Source organism: Symphalangus syndactylus, chromosome 18 (assembly GCF_028878055.3).
Source record: "Symphalangus syndactylus isolate Jambi chromosome 18, NHGRI_mSymSyn1-v2.1_pri, whole genome shotgun sequence".
Classification (NCBI taxonomy): Eukaryota; Metazoa; Chordata; class Mammalia; order Primates; family Hylobatidae; genus Symphalangus; species Symphalangus syndactylus.
The window spans coordinates 17,080,865-17,104,254 of record NC_072440.2 but is presented as its reverse complement, the minus strand read 5'-3'; the positions used below and the strand labels follow the sequence as shown (position 1 = coordinate 17,104,254).

General features: G+C 54.1%; 2 protein-coding genes across 5 annotated transcripts in view; both read right to left on the bottom strand.

Moving 5' to 3' along the window:
• Window positions 1-23,390, bottom strand: part of CYB5R3 (cytochrome b5 reductase 3) — a 32,809-nt gene that overhangs the window by 6,243 nt on the left and 3,176 nt on the right. For all 4 annotated transcript variants that reach the window (XM_055252572.2, XM_063622991.1, XM_063622992.1 and 1 more), the window contains exons 2-7: window positions 12,405-12,536; window positions 7,221-7,293; window positions 6,726-6,832; window positions 3,712-3,841; window positions 3,178-3,261; window positions 2,877-2,962 (exon numbers count right to left, since the gene is read on the bottom strand). In XM_055252572.2, the coding sequence (XP_055108547.1) occupies window positions 2,877-2,962; window positions 3,178-3,261; window positions 3,712-3,841; window positions 6,726-6,832; window positions 7,221-7,293; window positions 12,405-12,536 (612 nt within the window). The remainder of the gene's footprint in view (window positions 1-2,876; window positions 2,963-3,177; window positions 3,262-3,711; window positions 3,842-6,725; window positions 6,833-7,220; window positions 7,294-12,404; window positions 12,537-23,390) is intronic.
• ATP5MGL (ATP synthase membrane subunit g like) lies at window positions 16,678-17,139 on the bottom strand. Its single transcript, XM_055252575.2, has one exon. It carries the CDS (start codon window positions 17,088-17,090, stop codon window positions 16,812-16,814), a length of 279 nt encoding a protein of 92 aa, XP_055108550.1. The 5' UTR covers window positions 17,091-17,139; the 3' UTR covers window positions 16,678-16,811.

The window sequence follows — 23,390 nt, the reverse complement described above, 5'->3', positions numbered from 1 at the left end:
TGCTCTAATGAGGTGAGGACAGGGACAGGGACAGGCTTTGGGCTAGACGAACTCGAGGAAAAAAATGCAGAAAATATGGAAGAAAAAGTACCTGCGCCGGGCGCGGTGGCTCAAGCCTGTAATCCTAGCACTTTGGGAGGCCGAGGTGGGCGGATCACGAGGTCAGGAGTTCGAGACCATCCTGGCCAACATAGTGAAACCCCGTCTCTACTAAAAACACAAAAAAATTTGCAGGGCGTGGTGGTGGGCGCCTGTAGTCCCAGCTACTCTGGAGGCTGAAGCAGGAGAATGGCGTGAACCCGGGAGGCGGAGCTTGCAGTGAGCCGAGATGGTGCCACTGCACTCAAGCCTGGGGGACAGAGCCAGACTCTGTCTCAAAAAAAAAAAAAAAAAAGGAAAAAAGAAAAAGTACCTGAAACCCTTCAGAAATAATGACTGTTGGGATTTTTGTGTGCATCTTTTCACTTTTTTTTTTCTATTAACTATGTCTAACTTTCTTTTTAGGCCAGGCACGGTGGCTCATGCCTGTAATCCCAGCACTTTGGGAGGCTGAGGTGGGCGGATCACTTGAGGTCAGGAGTTGGAGACCAGCCTGGCCAACATGGTGAAACCCCGTCTCTACTAAAAATATAAAGAATTAGCTGGACGTGGTAGTGGGCACCTGTAATCACAGCTACTCAGGAAGCTGAGGCAGGAGAATCGCTTGAACCCGGGAGGCGGAGGTTGCAGTGAGCCGAGATTCACGCCATTGCACTCCAGCCTGGGCAATACGAGTGAAATTCCGTCTCAATTTTTTTAAAAAAAGTTATGTCTTCCTCTCTGAGCTAAAGTGTGTCTCATGCTTTAATCCTCACCGCCATCCTGTGAGGTGGCCACCGACGCGAACCACCTGACAGATGAACAGAGGGATGGAACCTTGGGGGGCTGCTACTTGAGGGTAGGGGGCTCCCAGCTCAAAACCAGGCACTGAGGTCATGGAGGAAGGAGGAAATGAGCAGCAATGACCCAACTGGCACGGCAGAGTGTAGCGTGGGGACCCCTGGGGTTGGGACCCTGGAGAGGATCCCTGAGGCCAAATGGTTTTCATATAATACTGAGACACTGGTATTTTTCACTCTTCCTCTCTCAGGAGTAGATGGGGCCACTTTCCAGAGGCTGCATGACTGGCAACATCACACAGATGGGATGCAGAAACAAACACAGGAATCCAGCTGTCCTATGAAGCCAGACATTCCAAGGTTTGCAAAAATGTAAAACAAAATGATGTTTTCTAAAATGTAGTTTTTTAAAAATAAAAATAGGCCCAAGGCAGGCGGATCACGAGGTCAGGAGATCGAGACCATCCTGGCTAACACGGTGAAACCCCGTCTCTACTAAAAATACAAAAAATTAGCCGGGCGTGGTGGCAGGCGCCTGTAGTCCCAGCTACTCGGGAGGCTGAGGCAGGAGAATGGCGTGAACCCCGGGGGGTGGAGCCTGCAGTGAGCCGAGATCGCGCCACTGCACTCCAGCCTGGGTGACAGCGAGACTCCATCTCAAAAAATAAAATAAAATAAAAATAAAAATAGGCTGGGTACGGTGGCTCACGCCTGTAATCCCAACACTTTGGGAGGCTGAGGCAGGTGGATCACCTGAGGTCAGGAGTTCGAGACCAGCCTGGCCAACATGGTGAAACCCTGTCTCTACTGAAAATATAAAAATTAGCCGGGCGTGGTGGCGGGCACCCTGTAATCCCAGCTACTCGGGAGGCTGAGGCAGGAGAATCACTTGAACCCAGGAGGTGGAGGTTGCAGTGAGCCAAGATTGCGCCATTGCACTCCAGCCTGGGGGACAAGAGTGAGACTTTTTCTCAAAAAAATAAATAAATAAATAAAAATAAAAATAAAAATAAAAATATGCCCTGATTTGAGTCCTGGTTTCAGCACTTCCCATGAGACATGCACAGTCAAGCCCCTCCCAGAGCCTGTGTCCGGAGGTACGAGATGAGGTGACCACACTGCCCTCGCTACCAGCTGCAAAGATGGCCTGTACAGGTGACAGATGGTCTGACGGCCTCCACAGACTGTGAACCAGCACCACCAGGTCTCACTGCTGCCCTCCCTCCCTCCACACCAGCCAGCTTAGAATTTCTGGCTCTTTCTCCCCTGGGCCTAGCAAGGCCATCTCGGTTTGCCTTGGGGCAGTTTTCTGCAGCTGTGGGGAGGCAGGGTGGGGCAAGGACCCACATCCAAGGACCTCAGGCAAGTATCTTCTCCCCCAAATCTATGTCATCGGTCACAAAACACTAACCTGAAAAGACCTTGCAACAACCCAGTTTCATCAGCTCATTCTACAGATGAGGGAGTGAAGCTCAGAGAGGGAAAGTAGCTCGTCCAAGGCCACACAGCAGGCCAGGGCAGGCAGGCAGTGGGCTCGTGGACAAGGATATGAATCAGAAGCCAGAGACACCAACATTCAAATCCTGCCCTGACACCCTGTAGCTCGGGGGCTTCGTGCAAACGTCTGGTCATTTGTAAAATGGGCCCCTCCACGTCCAGGCCGGCCCAGGCCAGCATTCTTCCCACTGCACCAGTGGGTTCCAAACCGTGCTCATGGTGAAGGGAGTTCTGAGTTTTGGAGGAAGCAGCCAGGGGAGGGGGTGCTCAGGGAGCTCCCCACAAGGCAGCACCCTCAGCCAGACACAGGCACTGCACCACAAAGCTTGCCTGCCATGCTGCTGCCAAGGCCGCCAGTGCACAGAACATTCAGAGCCCCCCCATCCCGGTCATCCCCAGAATCTCAGCAGAGCTGTGCAGACCCCTGAACAGCCCCTGACCAGGCCCTAAGTCCCCTCTCAGGGGAAGCTGAGTTTGCCCATCATGGGGATGCCCACTGACCTGGTTGGCAAAGAGCAGGTGGCACACAGTGTGGTCATCAGGGTCCTTCATGATGGCGCGGATCACCTGCAGCATCGGGGTGATGCCTGCAAAATAGCCAGCCGGGCCTTGCACGTGCTGAGTGAGGCCTGCTCACAGGCACCGCCCCACCCAGGTGTACTGGGGGAGAGGGGCCAGGACCACTGGGCCTGGGCCCCTGACCTCCAGTAGCTCCCAGGCACTCAGAACTTGCGCCTCACCCACACCCCAACCCCACCCTTAACATGAGCCGCCGGACGCCTCAGTAGGGGGTTCCACATACCTGTCCCTCCCGCGATCATGCCCACAGACTTCACTGTCTTGATGACGGGGTTGGACTTTTTGTCAGGTCGGATGGCAAACTTCCCTGGGGAGAGAGAAGGCGTGAGGCCTGGCAGTCAAACATGCCATGCGCGGGGGCTGGAGAGGCTGGAGAACCTGCCCCCACCGTGAGGTCCGAGGTGGAGGCGGCTGCCATTCTACGCCAGCCATTAGGAAGGTGCAGGAGCAGTGGAGAGGCTGGGAACCCGGAGGCTCAGCTCTGTCCTCTTGCTTGCTTGTTTCAGATGCTGAGAAAGCCAAACGGAGGCTGGCAGTGGGTGAGACATGGCCCCCAGGAGCGGCCTGTCTGCAACACCTGTGCCAGCAACTTATCCCCGTTACAGCCAGGGAGACTCAGTTCCCAGAGAGGGACAGCTGGCCCGACGAGAGTCACCCATCCACACAGAGCCAGGGGCCTGCACCCCGCACCCAGCACCCCCAAGCTCTCCAATTCTCTAAGCCTGCTCTGTAATCAAGGGATTCCGACCCGAATCACCTTTGCCCTGGTAGACCAGCAGCCCGTTGGGGCCCCGGAACTCAATGGTGTCTCCAATCTGCATGCTCTCCAGGTACTGAGACATCTTCCCTCCGGCGGGAAACTTGGGATGGGTGTCCTTGAAGTAAACCTGCAAGACACCCCTGCAGCCCTCAGTCCCTGGCTCCAGGTCACAGGGGCGAGCTCTTGCCCACAGCGGGAGACAAGTGCCTCTTCTGCAGCTCTTCTGAGGCCCACACATGGCCGCCTCCTGTGGAGCCCCATCCACCCAGCCGTCAAATCATACCTGTCCTGCACCCCATCCTTCACCCCGTCCTCCCAGGAGTCAGCCTCCACCTGACATATCCGGGGAAAGCAAAGCACCAGCCTCGTGTACTAGGCCAACCAACTCCAGGGCTGGATGCACTCACATTTTACCAACTGTCTCCGGGGCCCCCTCCCAACGGGAAACACTGACACCCTTCAGCAAATTCAAGGCTCTGGGAGGCCCAGTCAGCCACACTCCTCCTGGTGGACACTCAGTCCCTTCCGTTTTGTGCTGTCGTTAAAAAGCTCGCTCACGGCCGGGCGCGGTGGCTCACGCTTGTAATCCCAGCACTTTGGGAGGCCGAGGCGGGCGGATCACGAGGTCAGGAGATCGAGACCACAGTGAAACCCCGTCTCTACTAAAAATACAAAAAATTAGCCGGGCGTGGTGGCGGGCGCCTGTAGTCCCAGCTACTCGGAGAGGCTGAGGCAGGAGAATGGCGTGAACCCGGGAGGCGGAGCTTGCAGTGAGCCGAGATTGCGCCACTGCACTCCAGCCTGGGCGACAGAGCGAGACTCCGTCTCAAAAAAAAAAAAAAAAAAAGCTCGCTCACTCTTGGAACTACTTCCTGCCCTGCACTCTCTAGGATTACTGTCTTGGGAAAGAGAAGGGCCTCGATCTGACACCTACAAAGAGATGGGGAGACAGAGGAGAAGCGGCTCACCCTGCCGAGGGAGTCTGATGGATGGAGAAGGGGAAGGTGGCTGGGGGAGTGACAGTGTATACACAGGGCCTCAGGGAGGGGAGCCTGTTGTGGCTTCAGCACAGAGGGTGGCTACAGGGCGTAGAGGCAGAGGGGAGTGGAGGGCCAGGGACAGGCAGGCAGAGCACATTGTCCTGGGCCCTGGGTGCCAGGCCAGGACTCTAACCTTTATCAAGGACCAAGGGAGCCAACGAGGTCTCCAAGCCAGGGGAGGCCTGGTCACCTGTGAGTTTTTCATCCTCAATTTGAATCCTCCTAATAGGTTCTCCACATTTGGCCAGAGAGACTTCAACGTGAACAGATGCTTGAGCCCTCATCACCTCCTCTGTGCTTCTGGACAAAGCCCCAAACCTTACTGGGGCCTCCAAGGCCCTGTCTGGCCCCACTGACCTCTCCCACCCTTTGCCCCAACCCTCCAGCCACTTCAATCCTCGAGCCTGCTGCTGACTTCAGGGCCTTTGCACCTGAAGCTCCTTTTCTTCCCTCTTCACCTGGTCAGTGCCTACTCAGCCCCAGATCTCACCTTCACTGTCACCTGCTAGGGAGCCACTCTCACCAGCCAACCCCACCTATCTCTGGTGGCCTTTCTGGAAGCTCGGTCGCAGGTACCCGTCCCCTGCAGGGAGCACTGGCTTCCCCATGACCACGTGCCCAGTGTCCGTCCTCCAGCCAAAGACAGGCTCCTGAGGCCAGGCCTGGGTGCCCCAGCAAGGAAGGAGCCCAGGCCAGGGCCCCTTCCACCCTGGAGATCCAGTGCCTGCCCCTAGATCTGGCAAGATTCTGGGCCTCAGCTGCAGCCCAGTAAGGGGGCTCCAGGGGTACCTGAGGGTGCTGGGCTGGGGAGGCTACAGGGCTTTGGCCTCGATTGGGAAGGGTTTCCAACACCCCACATTCCCACTGGTCTAGGCTGCTTCTGTTCTGCAGGAAAGCTTGTATTTCTTTTTTTTGACTGGCTCTCATTCTATTGCCCAGGCTGGAGTGCAGTGGCATGATCTTGGCTTACTGCAACCTCTGCCTCCCAGGTTTAAGCGATTCTCCTGCCTCAGCCTCCCAAGTAGCTGGGATTACAAGTGTCTGCCACCATGCCCAGCTAATTTTTTTGTATTTTTAGTAGAGACGGGGTTTCTCCATGTTGGTCAGGCTGGTCTCGAACTCCTGACCTCAGGTGATCCACCCGCCTTGGCCTCCCAAAGTGGCTTACAGGCGTGAGCCACTGTGCCTGGCTAAAAGCTTGTATTTCTAATTTTCATAAAAATGTCCCTGCTAGGGCCATCATGCTGCCTCTTACTTCCCACTTGGCATGTGTGTTTCGGGTTCCGAGCTGCTGCCCCTAACGGCTGCATCTTCTCCTGTGAACCTCCACCTCGAACCCCGCAAGAGACCCCAGAAAGCCCATCACCCCAGCTCCCAGACAACACCTCACGAGCCCCTCACATTTCCCTAGCAGGCCTGAGGGACATTTCTTAGGGAAACGAGTAAGAACAGGGCCTGCATGTCATAGAGGCCCGGCCACTGACCACGGTGGAGTGGCTGCCTCACCCCGCACACTCGGGACCCAACTCCCAGGGATCTCCCAGCGTGAGAGCAGGGATGGGACTGCACACCTCGCAGCAGGGGCGTCTGCACCGCCAGCCGGCCTTCCTGGAGCCTCTGCTGCAGGTACCTGTCCTTGTTTAAGGGCGCTTGCCTTGAACCCTGGCCCCCGTTCTCTGCCAAGACCCCCTTCTTTGGCTTTTGTTGGTAAACGATGATGTGCTATTTACTCAGAAACCAGGCACAAGGGAGCACTGGGTCTTTAGAGTCCAGGCTGTGGGGGCACGTGGACTTGAGAGGGGCTCTAGAAGCCACTGCCCCTGCAAGCCCCTGGGGAAGCGGGGCAGCCATGACCAAGGCTGGGCTGCACAGGGCAGGAGCGGGAGACTTCCCTGTCCAGGGGATCCACATGGGCTGTTGCCATGGCCACCCACCCACACCACCTCCACAGTCATGACCCAGAGGCTTCACCTTGATGACCAGGTCCACGAAGCCCTTGTCATCATCACTGGAGACGGGTGTATAGGGCCGGATGACCAGGTTTCCATCAATTCGAGCCGAGAGGTAGATGTGCTGGCCTGCAGGGCAGAATAGGGTCACTCTGGGCCAGAGATCATCCTGTGCGTGACCCCTGGGTCTTGTCAACCCACTCCCCTGCACCTCACTCGGCATTCAAAGCCTGGCCTGGCCTCAGCTCCCACGGCCCCCTCCCACCCCTCCCGGGGATTCCCCTCACGTCCCAGCTTCCTGCCTCCACGCCTTCACTCCTGCTGGTGCCACTGCCAGGGACCCTGGGCCTTCCCACTCTCATTCCAACAGACTTGCCCTCAAAGGCCCAGGGCAGCTGTCATCGCCTCCTGAAGGCTTCCCGCTCTCTCTGGTGGAAATGTGAAGCTCCCATCTCTCTGATCTAGTGCCTCAGCTGCCTGCTAGGCCCTGAGTGGGCCCGGCAGGGGCGTGACTCACCGACAGGGAGGCCCAGGATGTGCTGGGGTGACGGCAGGGCAAAGCGGAAGCGCCGGGTGTCATGGCTGATGATCTGGAGAGAGGCCCAAAGCTGCTGAACGGTCCCCAGGGCAGAGGCCTCCCAGGGGGGCTCCCAGGCCTTGGAGCCCCCATCCCATTCCTCCTTTGTGTCCCTACCCTTCCCCAGTGCCTGATTGTCCTTGTAAGAAGTGACACCGATGCCAAGCGCAGATGCACATGCATGCACTCTGCGTGTGAGGTGCTGAGGCCAGGCGCACGCTGGGTGTGTCTGTCTTGCTGGCCTAGAGGGGCCACAAACAAGGTGGCCAGAGCAGGGAATGAATCCAGGGTCCCAAAGGGAGGATGCCAGACAGCCCTAAAAACTTCCAGGACGGGGAGGGAGGAATCCATCTCTGCCATCAGCTCAAGCAGTGGCCTGAAGGGGCAGGAAGAACTCGGGCTGGATGGGCAAACTGGGGCAGAGCTAGACAAGGCTGCACGTGCCCAGGCCTGCATCCCAAGAGAGGGGCTGCAAAAGCCACTGCACCTGAGAGCCCCTTGGGAAATGGGGCAGCCAAAACTGAGGTGGGCTTCACAGGGCAGAAAGTGGGAGCCTTCCCTGCCCAGGAACTCCAAGAGCCCAAAGCCAGGCTTCCACCCTGCATGGGGTGGGCACCCAGGGCATGGTCAGTGGCTGGGACAGTGGCAGAGGAGAAGGGGGGCTGGCTAAGAACCAGATTGGGCCAGGGAAGGAGCTGAGACTAAAACCCCTGAGGTCTTGTTAAGTGGGTCTTACGCTCAGGCCAGGGACAATCACAAAACCAGTTCCAGTCGGAGGTGGAACAAAACCCAGTGCCCGAGAGTGCACTCCCTGTGGGGTCCCCAGTACCCAGCATGGCCAGGAGAGGGAGTGTGAAGAAGCCATGCGGAAGGTGGGCGCTGCAGAGGTGCTTACGTCCAAATGTGGCAAAGTCCACATGTGGATGGTGTCATCATTTAGAGGGGGACAACAGACCTCTCCAACAGGGCAGGACATCACAGATGCCCATCTCGGCTCAGTACAAGAACTCTCTGACCTGAGCAGTGTTCCAGCACAGAGCAACTGCCTCAAGGAGAGACCTGTCCCTACACGTGTGAGCAGAGGCAAATCGCAGGAAAGACAGTGCAAACGCCACTCAGGATCAGGTGTGCAGGGGGCCCACCAACCTCTGCCAGGCAGCCCAGGCCTCAAAGCTGCCTCTACCAGAAGCTTCTGCACTAGGGGCAAACAGAGCACCAAGGCCTTCTGGAAGTGGATTCCAGGACTATCAACTGGTCCTAAGGGTCAAGGTCAGACACTCATGTACCAGAAAATATTTGGAGGAAGAATAGAAATGAGATGGCCAGGCACGGTGGCTCATGCCTGTAATCCCAGCACTTCGGGAGGCCGAGGCGGGCGGATCACCTGAGGTCGGAAGTTCGAGACCAGTCTGAACAACATGGAGAAATCCCATCTCTACTAAAACTACAAAATTAGCCGGGCGTGGTGGCGCATGCCTGTAATCCCAGCTACTCAGGAGGCTGAGGCAGGAGAATCACTTGAACCCGGGAGGCAAGGTTGCAGTGAGCCGAGATCGCACCACTGTACTCCAGCCTGGGCAACAAGAGTGAAACTCTGTCTCAAAAAAAAGAATAGAAATGAGGACAAAAGACGAAAAATTATGATGCTGGCCAACCTCTAGTAGGGCAGCCGGGTGGGGAAAAGCACAGAGCACCCAGAGCAGGCCCACTGCAGACCCCGCAAAGCCACCATGGGCACAATGAGGGGGCAAAGCTGCAATCCTAGGACATCTGCCACATGCTCTCTTGTGTAACATCCCTATGATGAAATACTAAAAGGATCCATGTTGTATGGCTGGCTAAAAAACCAGGTTATCAAAAAAAGAAACTGAGTGTGCACACACCCGCACCTCCACACACCCGTGTATGAACGTGATACCCACATAGGGTCTGGCAGGCTCACGCTGAGCTGTGACCTGGGCCCTCTGCACGGGGCCCTGGGATGCGGCAATGGGGCAGGGGTGGAGGTCATACCTCACAGAGTTTTTACTGTGAGCACATATAAATCATACGTTATTTCTGGAATTAAGAAACAGTAGGGCCGGACGCGGTGGCTCACGCCTGTAATCCCAGCACTTTGGGAGGCCAAGGCGGGCGGATCACCTGAGGTTGAAGTTGGAGACCAGCCTGATCAACATGGAGAAACCCCGTCTCTACTAAAAATACAGAATTAGCTGGGCGTGGTGGCGCATGCCTGTAATCCCAGCTACCTGGGAGGCTGAGGCAGAAGAATAGCTTGAACCTGGGAGGCGGAGGTTGTGGTGAGTCGAGATTGTGCCATTGCACTCCAGCCTGGGCAACAAGAGTGAAACTCCATCTCAAAAAAAAAAAAAAAAAAAGGAATGACAGTAACAGAGCCGGGCATAGTGGTGCATGCACACGGTCCCAGCTACTCAGAAGGCTTGTGCCCAGGAGTTTGAGGTTGCAGCAAGCAGCCTGGGTGACAGAGCGAGACCTTGTTCTAAAAAAACACAAACAAAAACAAAACAACCCACCAATAACAATAACAAGGGAAAATAATGTTAAAAAACAGGTTTCAAAATGTTATTATTTCATTTGGGTAAGAAAAAAACATGTGTGCCTGCTTACATAAGTATAAAACATATCACAGGGCCAGGCACGGTGGCTCACGCCTGTAATTCCAGCACTTTGAGAGGCCAAGTTGGGTGGATCACCTGAGGTCAGGAGTTCGAGACCAGCCTGGCCAACATGTTGAAACCCCAACTCTACTAAAAATACAAAAAAAAATTAGCAGGGCGTGGTGGTGGGCACCTGTAATCCTAGCTACTTGGGAGGCTGAAGCAGGAGAATCGCTTGAACCTGGGAGGCAGAGATTGCAGTGAGCCGAGATCACGCCATTGCACTACAGCCTGGGCAACGAGAGTGAAACTCCATCTCAAAAACAAACAAACAAACAAACAAAAAATCATATCGCAAGGGTAAGTGTGGTCTCATTTGGGAGGTGGTGATTTATTTTTTTTGCTTTTTATGTTTTATTTTTTTGAGACGGAGTCTCGCTCTGTTGCCAGGGTAGAGTACAGTGGTATGATCTCGACTCACCACAACCTCCGTCTCCCAGGTTCAAGCGATTCTCCTGCCTCAGCCTCTCAAGTAGCTGGGATTATAGGCATCTGCCACCATGCTCGGCTAATTTTCGTATTTATCGATTGATTGATTGATTGATTGATTGAGACAGAGTCTTGCTCTGTAGCCCAGGCTGGAGTGCAGTGACACGATCTCGGCTCACTGCAAGCTCCACCTCCCAGGTTCACGCCATTCTCCTGCTTCAGCCTCCGGAGTAGCTGGGACTACAGGTGCCCACCACCACGCCCGGCTAATTTTTTTTGTTGTTTTTTGAGACGGAGTCTTGCTCTGTCACCCAGGCTGGAGTGCAGTGGCGCAATCTCAGCTCACTGCAAGCTCCGCCTCCCAGGTTCACGTCATTCTCCTGCCTCAGCCTCGCCAGCAGCTGGGACTACAGGTGCCCGCCGCCATGCCCAGCTAATTTTTTTGTATTTTTAGTAGAGACAGGGTTTCACCATGTTAGCCGGGATGGTCTCGATCTCCTGACCTTGTGATCTGCCCACCTCGGCCTCCCAAAGTGCTGGGATTACAGGTGTGAGTCCAGCCACACCCAGCTAATTTTTTGCATTTTTAGTAGAGATGGAGTTTCACCGTGTTAGCCGGGATGGTCTCAATCTCCTGACCTCGTGATCCACCCGCCTCGGCCTCCCAAAGTGCTGGGATTACAGGCGTGAGCCACCACGCTCGACCTAATTTTTGTATTGTTAGTAGAGATGGGGTTTCACTATGTTGGCCAGGCTGGTCTTGAACTCCCGACCTCAGGTGATCCACCGGCCTCCGCCTCTCAAAGTGCTGGGATTACAGGCATGAGCCACCATGCCTGGCTGGTAATTTACTTTTCATTTTGTATTTTTTTGCTTCTCTCTGGTTGTCAGCTTCTCTGTGAGCTCCTGGAACAATTACAGACACTTGCCCCAACAGTTACAGGAAGCAGCCAGCTCTGTGCCATGGAAGCCTGAGATTCCTGTGAAGCCTGAGTCAGAGGCACCAGGCACAAGCCGAGGGTGGAGACTTGGGCCCTGGCAGATGATGTTCTCTGCTGTGACTCAGTTTTCCCAGCCACACCCCTCCTGTGCCTGCTGGGGGTGGCCAGAAATAGAGCAAGGGAGGGGCTCTGAAGAGGGTAAGTGACCGAGGGAAGCAGCCTTTACTGGGCAGCAAGGCAAAAGAGGGAGAGGATGGTTTTAAATCATAATCAGAGCTTTGAAAAAAAGGAGTCAGGTTGGGCACTATGGCTCATGCCTGTAATCCCAACACTTTGGGAGGTGGAGGTGCGGGGATCACTAGAGTCCAGGAGTTTGAGACCAGCCTGGGCAACAGGACGAAACCCCACCTCTACAAAAAATACAAAAATTAGGCTGGGCGAGGTGGCTCACGCCTGTAATCACAGCTACTCAGGGGGTTGAGGTAGGAGAATCACTTGAGCCTGGGGATGCAGAGGTTGCAGTGAGCCAAGATCGCACCACTGCACTCCAGCCTGGGACACAGGGCAAGACTCCGTCTCAAAAGAAAAAAGTATGAACTAACTAATGAAAGAAAGTAAGAATCAAAAAGGGCAGAGGAAGCCCACACAGCTCAGAGCACCCAGGGAATGTGCACAGATGTGAAAGGTGTCCAGGTCCAGCAGTACCAGGCTGTGGGGAATGACGCTGGGGGAGGGGGAGGAGGGAGGAGACCGTATCTTCAAATCTCTCACCCCCTGCATTCCTACCCCATAAATGGGGGATTGGACCTAAAAGTTCTGAGGGGTTCCTTCCACTCTGACCTTCCATGAGGCAGTGAGTGTGGTTCAGAGAACGGGCTCTGTGGACAGACAGACTAGGGTTTAAGTCCCTCTGCTACTTCCTGGTGGCCTTAGCAAGGGACATCACCTTGCTTTCTCCATCTGTAAAATGGGTGGACAACAGTATCTACTTCAGAGCAGGACCATGCCCTGAGCACAGAGTAGGTGCTGGGCAATGCTGTGATGCTGACGAGGCAGTGGCAGCGGCTGGCACTCACCTCCCGGTCGATGAGCCGCAGCGGGTACTTGATGTCCGGGCTCTCGAGGGTGATGGCTGGCGTGGAGCGCTGGAACAGCTTCATGAGCAGACTGTACAGGAACCAGACTGGGGAGAGCACCACATGGCCCAACTGAAACGACAGGACCCGTGGGGTCAGTGCAGGAGCCTGCCTTTCCCTAAACACACCAGCTTGTCCACACTCCCAGGCCTCTGCTCATGCTGCCCCCTCTGCCAGGAGCACCCTCTCCCCACCACCCTCATCCAGAGAGCTTCATCATCCATTTTGGTGCCCACTAGGAGAAGCTATAAAGACCAGCCTCATGACACCTGTCATTAAGCATTACCCAGGCTTCTATGCTCAGTACCATGAGAAAAAGCTCCATTTCCTCTGAAGAGCCACGACCAAAAAGACCTGTGGGTCTAAGCACATATCCTTTTTCACTTTGGCTACTAGGAAGCTCAGAGTAAAACTGGACTTCAGCATAATGTATTTGTGCTCCTTCCTTCTCTTCCTTCCTTTAGTCAACTTCCCTGGTCTTATTAAGTGATGTCAAGTTCTAGCTTGATTTAGACAAACAGACAAATAATAACCCCAACTCAGAATCTATCTGAAAGGCCTACACTGACCAAATGGCTCTACGGCACCTTTAAATCCAGTCCCTTGGGGCCACTGGGATTGATGCTCTCCTCTTTGCTCTCCCACAGAGCACACTAGAACAAGCCAGTGAAGCTGGGTAAACTGAGCCACTTCCCCCAAATGACATCCATGAGTGTCCCTGAGACCTGGGGTTCTGCCATCAGGTGTAAGGGGAAGCAAAGCACTGAGCCAGGCACTGGGAAGGTCACTGGCTGTGTGACCCTGAGAAAGTCCCTTCCCCTCTCAACCAGAGTGGACCAGGTGATCTGCAAGGCCCCCAGAGCTGAGACCCTACTGCTCAGATCACCAAGGCCAACAGCCTCTGGGATCCCAGGGCCACGTCAGGTACCACACAGGCACGGCCCTCAGAGCAATCCCGTGCAGTAGGCACTGTCACCATCACCATTTCGCAGATGAGGAAACAGCCCAGAAAGGCAAAGCGACTCACCCAGTCACACAGCTGGCAGGTGGGGAGCTGACCCAGAGTCCACCCATCCCCTTATACCACACTGGAATACCTCAGGCCCAAGCAGACCCTGTCACATGGCCCTGAGGGGCTGTTCCTTCCCAGCCCCTGCCCCTGACATCTCAGCCTCAGAAAGGCCCTGAAAGGGGGCCGGGCATAGTGGCTCAAGCCTGTAATCCCAACACTCTGAGAGGCGGAGGCAGGTGAACAGTTTGAGTCCAGGAGTTCAAGACCAGCCTGGGCAACATGGTGAAACTCCGTCTCTACAAAAAATATAAAAAGTTAGCTGGTTGTAGGCCAGGCGCAGTGGCTCATGCCTGTAATCCCAGCACTTTGGGAGGCCGAGGCGGGTGGATAACCTGAGGTCAGGAGTTCGAGACCAGCCTGGGCAACATGGTGAAAACCCCATCTCTACTAAAAATACAAAAATTAGCCGGGCATGGTGGTGGGTGCCTGTAATCCCAGCTACTTGGGAGGGTGAGGCAGGAGAATCGCTTGAACCTGGGAGGTGGAGGTTGCAGTGAGCCAAGATCGTGCCACTGCACTCCAGCCTGGGCAACAACAGCAAAACTCCATCTCAAAAAAAAAAAAAAGGCCAGGCGCGGTAGCTCACACTTGTAATCCCAGCACTTTGGGAGGCCAAGGCAGGCAGATCACTTGAGGTCAGAAGTGCAAGACCAGCCTGGCCAACATGGTGAAACCCCGTCTCTACCAAAAATACAAAAATTAGCTGGGTGTGGTGGCGGGCTACCCCAGCTACTCGGGAAGCTGGAGCAGGAGAATTGTCCGAACCTGGGAGGTGGAGGATGCAGTGAGCCAAGATTGTGCCACTGCACTCCAGCCTAGGCAACAAGAGTGAGACTCCATCTCAAAAAAAAAAAAAAAAAAAGTTAGCTGGTTGTGGTGTCACACGCCCATGGTCCTGGCTACTCGATGGCAGAGTAGAAGACTGCTTGAGCCCAGGAGTTAGAGACCAGCCTGGGCAACACAGCAAAACCCTGTCTCTATTGAAAAAAAAAAAAAAGACCCTAAAAGTTGGTTAGAAAACCTGAATCCCTGGCCGGGCACAGCGGTGCATGCCTGTAATCCCAGCTACTCAGGAGGCTGAGGCAGGAGGTTGTCTGTGGAGGAGGTTGCAGTGAGCCGAGATTGCACCACAACACTCCAGCCTGGGAGACGGAGCAAGACTCCATACCAAAAAAAAAAAAAAAAAAAAAAAAAAAAAGGCCGGGTGCGGTGGCTCACGCCTGTAATCCCAGCACTTTGGGAGGCTGAGGCGGGTGGATCATCTGAGGTCAAGAGTTCCAGACCAGCCTGGCTAACATCGTGAAACCCAGTTTCTACTAAAAATACAAAAACTTAGCTGGGTGTGGTGGCGCATGCCTGTAATCCCAGCTACTCAGGAAACTGAAGCAGGAGAAATGCTTGAACCCAGGAGATGGAGGTTGCAGTAAGCCGAGATCATGCCATTGCACTCCAGCTTGGGCAACAAGAGCGAAACTCCATCTCAAAAAAAAAAAAAAAAAAAAAGGCCAGGCGCGGTAGCTCACACTTGTAATCCCAGCACTTCGGGAGGCCAAGGCAGGCAGATCACTTGAGGTCAGAAGTTCAAGACCAGCGGCCGGGCGCGGTGGCTCACGCTTGTAATCCCAGCACTTTGGGAGGCCGAGGCGGGCGGATCACGAGGTCAGGAGATCGAGACCACAGTGAAACCCCGTCTCTACTAGAAATACAAAAAATTTAGCCGGGCGTGGTGGCGGGTGCCTGTAGTCCCAGCTACTCGGAGAGGCTGAGGCAGGAGAATGGCGTGAACCCGGGAGGCGGAGCTTGCAGTGAGCCGAGATCGCGCCACTGCACTCCAGCCTGGGTGACAGAGTGAGACTCCGTCTCAAAAAAAAAAAAAAAAGAAGTTCAAGAACAGCCTGGCCAACATGGTGAAACCCCGTCTCTACCAAAAATTAGCTGGGTGTGGTGGCGGGCTACCCCAGCTACTCGGGAAGCTGGAGCAGGAGAATCGTCTGAACCTGGGAGGCAGAGGTAGCAGTGAGCTGAGATCGTGCCACTGCACTCCAGCCTGGGTGACAGAGCGAGACTGTTTAAAAAAAAAAGGGGGGGAGGGGGGCCGAGCACGGTGGCTCACGCCTGTAATCCCAACACTTTGGGAGGCCGAGGCAGGTGGATCACCTGCGGTCAGGAGTTGGAGACCAGCCTGGCCAACATGGAAAAACCGCGTCTCTACCAAAAATACAAAAATTAGCCGGTTGTGGTGGTGGGCGTCTGCAATCTCAGCTACTAGGGAGGCTGAGGCATGAGAATCACTTGAACCCGGGAGGCGGAGGTTGCAGTGAGCTGAGATCATGCCACTTCACTCCAGCCTGGGTGACAGAGCAAGACTCTCTCTCAAAAAAAAAACACAAAAAATTAAAGAACAAAAACTGCTGACAGCCTCCAAGAGCTGAAGGAGGTAGAAGGATCCTCCCCTACACCTCAGAGGGAGCACGACCCTGCCCTGCGGACACCTGGATCTCAGACTTCTGGCCTCCAGAACTGTAAGAGAATAAGGTTCTGTTGTCTTCAGCTGCCTGGTTTGCAGAAAATTTGTTATGGCAGCCCTGGTAAACTAGTACAGAGGCCAAAGAGACAGAAGGACTAACTCCAGCATGTGGTTTTAGATTAGCACTGGGCCAGGAAAAAATTGTTACAAAGGACAATACTGAGACAATTGATGAAATCTGGCCAGCCTGGCCAACATGGTGAAACCCCATCTCCACTAAAACTACAAAAATTAGCTGGGTGTGGTGGTGAGTGCCTGTAATCCCAGCTACTTTGGGGGCTGAGGCAGAAGAATTGCTTGAACCCAGGAGGCAGAGGTTGCAGTGAGCTGAGATCATGCCACTGGACTCCAGCCTGGGTGACAAGAGCCAAGACTGCATCTCAAAAAAAAAAAAAAAATTGAATAAGGCTTGTGGATTAGATAATAGTGTTGTACCAATGTTACTTTCCTGTAATTATTCTGTGGTTACACAAAAGAATGTCCTTGTTCTTAGGAGATACACACTGAAATATTTAGGGGCAAAGGGGCAACTTACTCTTAAATGGTTCAAAATATAGACACAGTTGACCCTTGAACATGGGTTGGAACTGCTTGGTTCACTTTTTTTTTTGGAATTTTTGACAAATCTTATTTTATTCAGATAGCAGTCTGATCACACCTGGTCCAACAACACTCAAATAATAAATCAAATATAATCAGATGTTAAAGACTAGTCTTCAAACATTCTAGCCAATGATGCCATGCTTGCCTATGATCTCTCTACATAAAACCACATCGACGCCTCAGTGGCCACCAAACCATTCAGCAAAGCTTCCTTAACTGTGAGCTGTTTGAAGCTACCAGTCTGAGCACTATTGACTATTTTTTTCAGGCTCTGAATAGCTCTAGGGATCTCAGCAGGGGTGGGAGGAACCAGCTCAACCGTGGTGTAGTCCCAAAATGTGGCCAATCGAGGCTTCGAGTAAGTCACAGCAGCATTCACCAGTGCTGGGGTCTTCTCCACAAGGTTACGGACAAATGGAGCCATGGTTCTGGGATAGAAAGTCCATCATCCCGAATGGCCACCTGAAGGTCACCCCCCGGAAGGACCCTGAGTGGTTCACTTATTTTTATTTATTTATTTATTTGAGATGGAGTCTCACTCTATCACCCAGGCTGGAGTACAGTGGTGTGATCTTGGCTAACTGTGACCTCTGCCTCCCCGGTTCAAGTGATTTTCCTGCCTCAGCCTCCTGAGTAGCTGGGATTACAGGTGACCACCACCACGTCTGGCTAATTTTTGTACTTTTAGTAGAGACAGGGTTTCACCATGTTGGCCAGGCTGGTCTCGAACTCCTGACCTCATGATTCACCCACCTCGGCCTCCCAAAGTGCTGGGATTACAGGCGTGAGCCATCGCACATGGTCAGGACCCTGGGTGGTTCACTTATACAAGGATCTTCTTCCGCTTCTGTCACCCAAGACAGCAAGACTACCCCCTGCCTCCTCCTCGGCCTTCTCAACGTGAGAACAAGGATGAAGATCTTTATGATGATCCACTTCCTCTTAATGAATAGTAAATATGTTTTCTCTTCCTTATGACTTTTTTTCTCTTTATTTATTTATTTTTATTTTTATTTTTTTTTTTGAGACGGAGTCTCGCTCTGTCACCCAGGCTGGAGTGCAGTGGCGCGATCTCGGCTCACTGCAAGCTCCACCTCCCGGGTTCACGCCATTCTCCTGCCTCAGCCTCTCCGAGTAGCTGGGACTACAGGCGCCCACCACCACGCCCGGCTAATTTTTTTGTATTTTTAGTAGAGACGGGGTTTCACCGTGGTCTCGATCTCCTGACCTCGTGATCCGCCCGCCTCGGCCTCCCAAAGTGCTGGGATTACAAGCGTGAGCCACCGCGCCCGGCCTCTTTATTTATTTTTTGAGATGGAGTCTTGCTGTCACCCAGGCTGGAGTGCAGTGGCACGGTCTCAGCTCACTGCAACCTCCACCTCCCAGGTTGAAGCAATTCTTCTGTCTCAGCCTCCCGAGTAGCTGGGACTACAGGCGCGCATCACCACTCCTGGCTTATTTTTGTATTTTTAGTAGAGACGGGGTTTCACCACTGTTGGCCAGGCTGGTCTTGAACTCCTGACCTCGTGATCCTCCTGCCTTGGCCTCCCAAAGTGCTGGGTTACAGGCGTGAGCCACCATGCCCGGCCCCTTATGATTTTTAAAATAACAGTTGTCTCTAGCTTACTTTACTGTAAAAATATAGTATATAATACATACGGTATACAAATATGTTATTGGTAAGGCTTCTAGTCAATAGTATACTAGTAGGAAAGTTTTGGGGGAACCAGAAGTTATACATGGATTTTCTTTTTTTTTTCTTTTTAAGACAGGTCTGGCCCAGGCTGGAGTGCATTGGCGCGATCTTGGCTCACTGCAACCTCCGCCTTCTGGGCTCCAGCGATTCTCCTGCCTCAACCTCCCAAGTAGCTGGGATTACAGGCGCACGCCACCACACCCAGCTAATTTTTATTTTCTGTTCTGTTTTTTGGAGACGGAGTCTGGCTCTGTCGTCCAGGCTGGAGTGCCGTGGTGAGATCTCAACTCACTGCAACCTCCACCTCCCGGGTTCAATCGATTCTCCTGCCTCAGCGTCCCAAGTGGCTGGGATTACAGGCACCCACCACCACACCCAGTTAATTTTTGTATCATTAGTAGAGACAGGTTTTCACCATGTTGGCCAGGCTGGTCTCGAACTTCTGACCTCAGGTGATCTGCCTGCCTCGGCCTCCCAAAGTGCTGGGATTACAGACATGAGCCACTGCGCCTGGCCAATTTTTGTATTTTTAGTAGAGCCGGGGTTTTGCGTCGTTGGCCAGGCTGGTCTCATCGAACTCCTGACCTCAAGTGATCCACCCGCCTCAGCCTCCCACAGTGCTGGGATTACAGGCATGAGCCACCGCACCCAGCCTATACATGGACTGTCAACTATACAGGTCAGCCCCTAACCCCCATGCCATTCAAGGGTCCACTGTATGGATATGCAAACATGTAGTATCTAATATATTTAATATACATTAGATATATACTGTATAGAGAGAAATACAGCAAATGTAGCAAATAATAACATTAGGTACATCTGGGTGAAGAGTACATAAGAGCTCTTTTTTTTTTTTTTTTGAGACAGGGTTTCACTTTATCACCCAGGCTGGAATGCAGTGGCGTGATCTCAGCTCACTGTAGCCTTGACCTCTTATACCCAAGCAATCCTCCCACCTCAGTCCCCGAAGTAACTGGGGCTACAGGCACGTACCACCAGGCCTTGGTAATTTTTTTGTATTTTTTGTAGAGATGCAGTTTCACCATGTTGCCCAGGCTAATCTCAAACTTCTGAGCTCAAGCAAACAGCCAGCCTCAGCCTTCCAAGTGCTAGGATTGCAGGTATAAGCCACCGCGTCCAGCCCATAAATGCTCTTTTACAGTGACTTTGAAATTTTTTTTCTTTTTGAGATGGAGTCTCGCTCTGTTGCCCAGGCTGGAGTGCAGTGGCACGATCTTGGCTCACTGCAAGCTCTGCCTCCTGGGTTCACGCCATTCTCCTGCCTCAGCCTCCCGAGTAGCTGGGACTAGAGGCGCCCGCCACCAAGCCCGGCTAATTTTTTGTATTTTTAGTAGAGACGGGGTTTCACCGTGTTAGCCAGGATGGTCTCGATCTCCTGACCTGGTGATCCGCCCACCTCAGCCTCCCAAAGTGCTGGGATTATAGGCGTGAGCCACTGCGCCCGGCCAGTAACTTTGAAATTATTTCAAAATAAAGTGTGAAGCCCATACTGGTAGTTCAACTAGAGAGGCTGAGAAGCCAAAGTTCATATAAAACACTGGCTCTCAAGAAACCTGTTTCAGAGGTTGTTTATACACCCTCCCCATATACCTCCCTGACTGTAGTTCTCTCAGCAAATGTGCATGTGTGTTCTCTTATCGTTACCCTGCAAGTTCCCTTTTCACCTTGAGTGCCAGGAAGCTGAGAAACAAGTTCCTTGCATGCATGCAGGCCTCTCTACTTCCTTTGTGGGATCTGCTACGGGCCCCTTGAGGTAGTGTATTCTGCAGAACACAGACAAGTGCCTCTGCTCTATCCGGGGCCAGGTAAGATGCTCCTAACCTCTCAAGGCCTAGCCCCATTGCCCCTCCCCTTCTGGAAACCCTACCAGGAGTCCCTACTCTCCAACAATTTGAGGAGGGCGCTCTGGTGGAGCCACATGTCCTGTCTGTAGAAGGCGAGGGCCACTGCCTGGCCTATCTCCCTGAAGAGATGTGAGATGAGTTGAGCGGGGGCCCAGGTCACGTAGGGGTCTATAACCTGGAAAGTCCCGGCTCATACACAGGAGCTTTTCCTGCCACCCTCATGGGGCCACTACCAACTGAGAGGTGTGGAATAGCCAAGTGAAGGAAGGGCAGGGTGCTACAACCTCACACCAGGCCTGGCCCCTACCCCCCCTCCCTACCGGCCCAGCAGCTCCAAGCTGCCCGGCTACAGTTACAGGCCCTTTGTTGGGCTTAAAACAAAATGCCTCTCTCCCAGGCAGGGCCTCCATGCCGGGTGCAGCTGCGGCCTCGCTCCATGGGGCCCTTGGTATTTGACCCATGGGTCTAAAGGAAGGGCTGTGGATGCCTAGCCCACCCCTCATCCATGCCCAGGGCCACCCAGCTGGGGTCTGTGGCCACCACCCATTTAATCAGCATGGCCCAGGTGTTTCACTCATCCCCGGCCTCCTTTAAGGCCCCAGTTGGCAGCTGTGGACTTGGATCCCAGAGACCAGGGTTTGAGTCCCAGCCAAGGACAGCAGGAGAGTCGCTTCACTTCCCCGGGCCCTACCTGGAGGATGGGGAGGGTGGGGAGGAAGAAGGCACACAGCGGTCAATGCCCTTGAGCTGGTACTGTTCCGAGTAGGGGCCGCGGGTTTCCTGGGATATTCCCCACCTCAACCCTAGGCTTCGGGCACTGTGATCATCCCAGCACGTGAGGAAACCGAGGCCAGGAAAGGGGGGTGACCTGCCCCGAGTACACCAAAGCCAGCCCTCCAAGCATCGCTCACCACATGACACTGTTACCTGTCCCTCAGATAGATGAAGTGACCTGCCAAGGTCATGTAGCCATTCGGGGTGGGCCGGGATTGGACTCCCAATGTCCAGCCCAAAGTGCTGCTCTTCCTGAGCCACCTCCCAGGACAGGGGCACTCTCTCTGCTTCAGTCACAATACTCACAGCCCAAATCTGACATCCTGCCTCCCACAGTGAGGTCTGAGCACCTGCCCCCAGCCCCAGGGGCCCAAACCAACAGGCGGCTCCACCCCCTCCTCAAATACCCACCATAGCTCCCCACTGCCTACCTGAAGGCACCCTCTCTATGGCCCCAACTCTGGACTCACCTCCCAGCTCTCTGCTCTTTCAACATCGGGCCCATCTTGCTTCAGGCGTTTGCATATGCTCTCCTCTCTGCCCTAAATGTCCTTCTTCTGCACGCATCCAACTAGCGAACTCCTATTTATTCCTCAGACCCCAGCTCAAACATCAAATCTTCCCTGATGAGCCCTTCCCTAGCTAATCAGGCCCTTGGTAGACTTTTCACAGCCTCTGGTCCCCTCTGGAAACTCCCTGGGGCAAGGACTATTCCTCTGCCATCAACCTCTCCCAGTCACAGAAACCACGCCCATGGGGAATAGAGTCCAGGGGAAAAGTTGGCTTAAGTTACATTCACAGGAAACCACCATTGTTGGGGGCCCTGGCAATGAACTTGAATGACATTAGGAGCTGGAGTTGTGCTTGGTGCTCCCTGGAGTTCTGTTTTTCCAGCACAGCTGTGTCAGTGCACAGCCTAGCTTAAGGCCCCTCTGCGGGCAGCTGGCTTCACGGGCTGCAAGGCACCTTCCCCCATTTCCTCCCTGGCCCTCCCACAGTGGTGCAAGGTGGGAACAACCATGCTCCCCGTGTGACAATGAGGGGACAAATGTAGCTCAAGGAGGCCCAGGGTGGAGCCTGGGCGTTGGTTTCTGATTTTCTGTTGCTTTCCCACTTCCCTCCCTTGCCCTAAACCTAAACCCACGGACATGAGCCTGGGTGGGCGCCGGGCCAAGAAAAAGACACCCACGTATTAGTGGCTCCGATGGCAAGTCTCCGAATGCTGGCCTCAACCGTCACACAGACCTTCCCAACCCCAGGTGCCGGCTCCCCACAAGGCTCCGGAAGTGGCCCTGGAGCAGACTCTAGGATCTGTGTCTGTCGTCACCACTGTATCTCCAACACTCCATACAGAAAGCACTCAACAAATATTTGTGGAATGAATTAGTGAAGGGACAACAGGCTCCCACCCTCCCAGTCTTTTTATTTTGCCTAGAAGTTTCCAGAACCAGGACAAGAGCCCAGACTCCTGGGTGAGGGCGGGGCACAGCCGTCCTGTTTGTCAGAAAAGCCCGCTTGTCCTCCAAGAGCACAGGCCTCAGAGGTGGGCTTAGGATCCGGCTCCAGGCTGTCTCCACGCCTGTTCCACACTCAGAGAGGATACACGCAGCTCCCGGGGCCGAGCTGGGAGTCAGGCACTGCTCAGAAGGCCGGGCTCGCCGTGGGCAGCAGATGAGAGTCAGGGGCCTTCCTTCCAGTGTCCGCTCCCAACAACAGGGGCTGCCCGGAGCCAGGCGGGCAGCTTTTGCTCACGCCACCTCATTCAGTCCTCAAGCCTGTTCATGACTCCTCTCACTTCAGGTGAGGAAACCAAGCCTCAGGGGACAGACTTGAGCCTGGGGACACCTTCTGGCCACTAAAGAGAAGGGGAGGGGCTTTTTATAGGTAAAAGTTCTTATCTGGGGAGGCAGCCACAGGCAGACCATCACCGTCTGTCAGTCATTTAGTCCGCAAACCCCAGTGGGCACTAAGGTGGCATGTCCCATGTGCAATGCGGGGGACACAGGCCAGGAGGCCCCACCTGAGTTCAAGCCAGACGGGGAGACAGACACCGGCAGAGAGGGCGCACCACAGCCAGGAGCAGTGGAGGGGCGAAGGTTTCACCTCCAGAAAGCTAGAGGCCCTACCAGACTCACATGGTGGGGTGCATTCTCTTCCTACCCACACCGGTTAGAACAGGCTCTGCCCCATCCTCGTCCACAGCACCACCCCCACCCCCACCAGCAGTGGGCCAAGTAAACAGGAGGCAGATGGCTGAGGCCAAGGTCCCACCCCTGTGCCTCCTCAGCTGTGCTGCGTGCACACTTACACACACACACACACACCTCACCCCAGCCACCTGGGGGCCCAGGGGACAGCTGCCTCCCAGACCCTGACCTAATGCCCA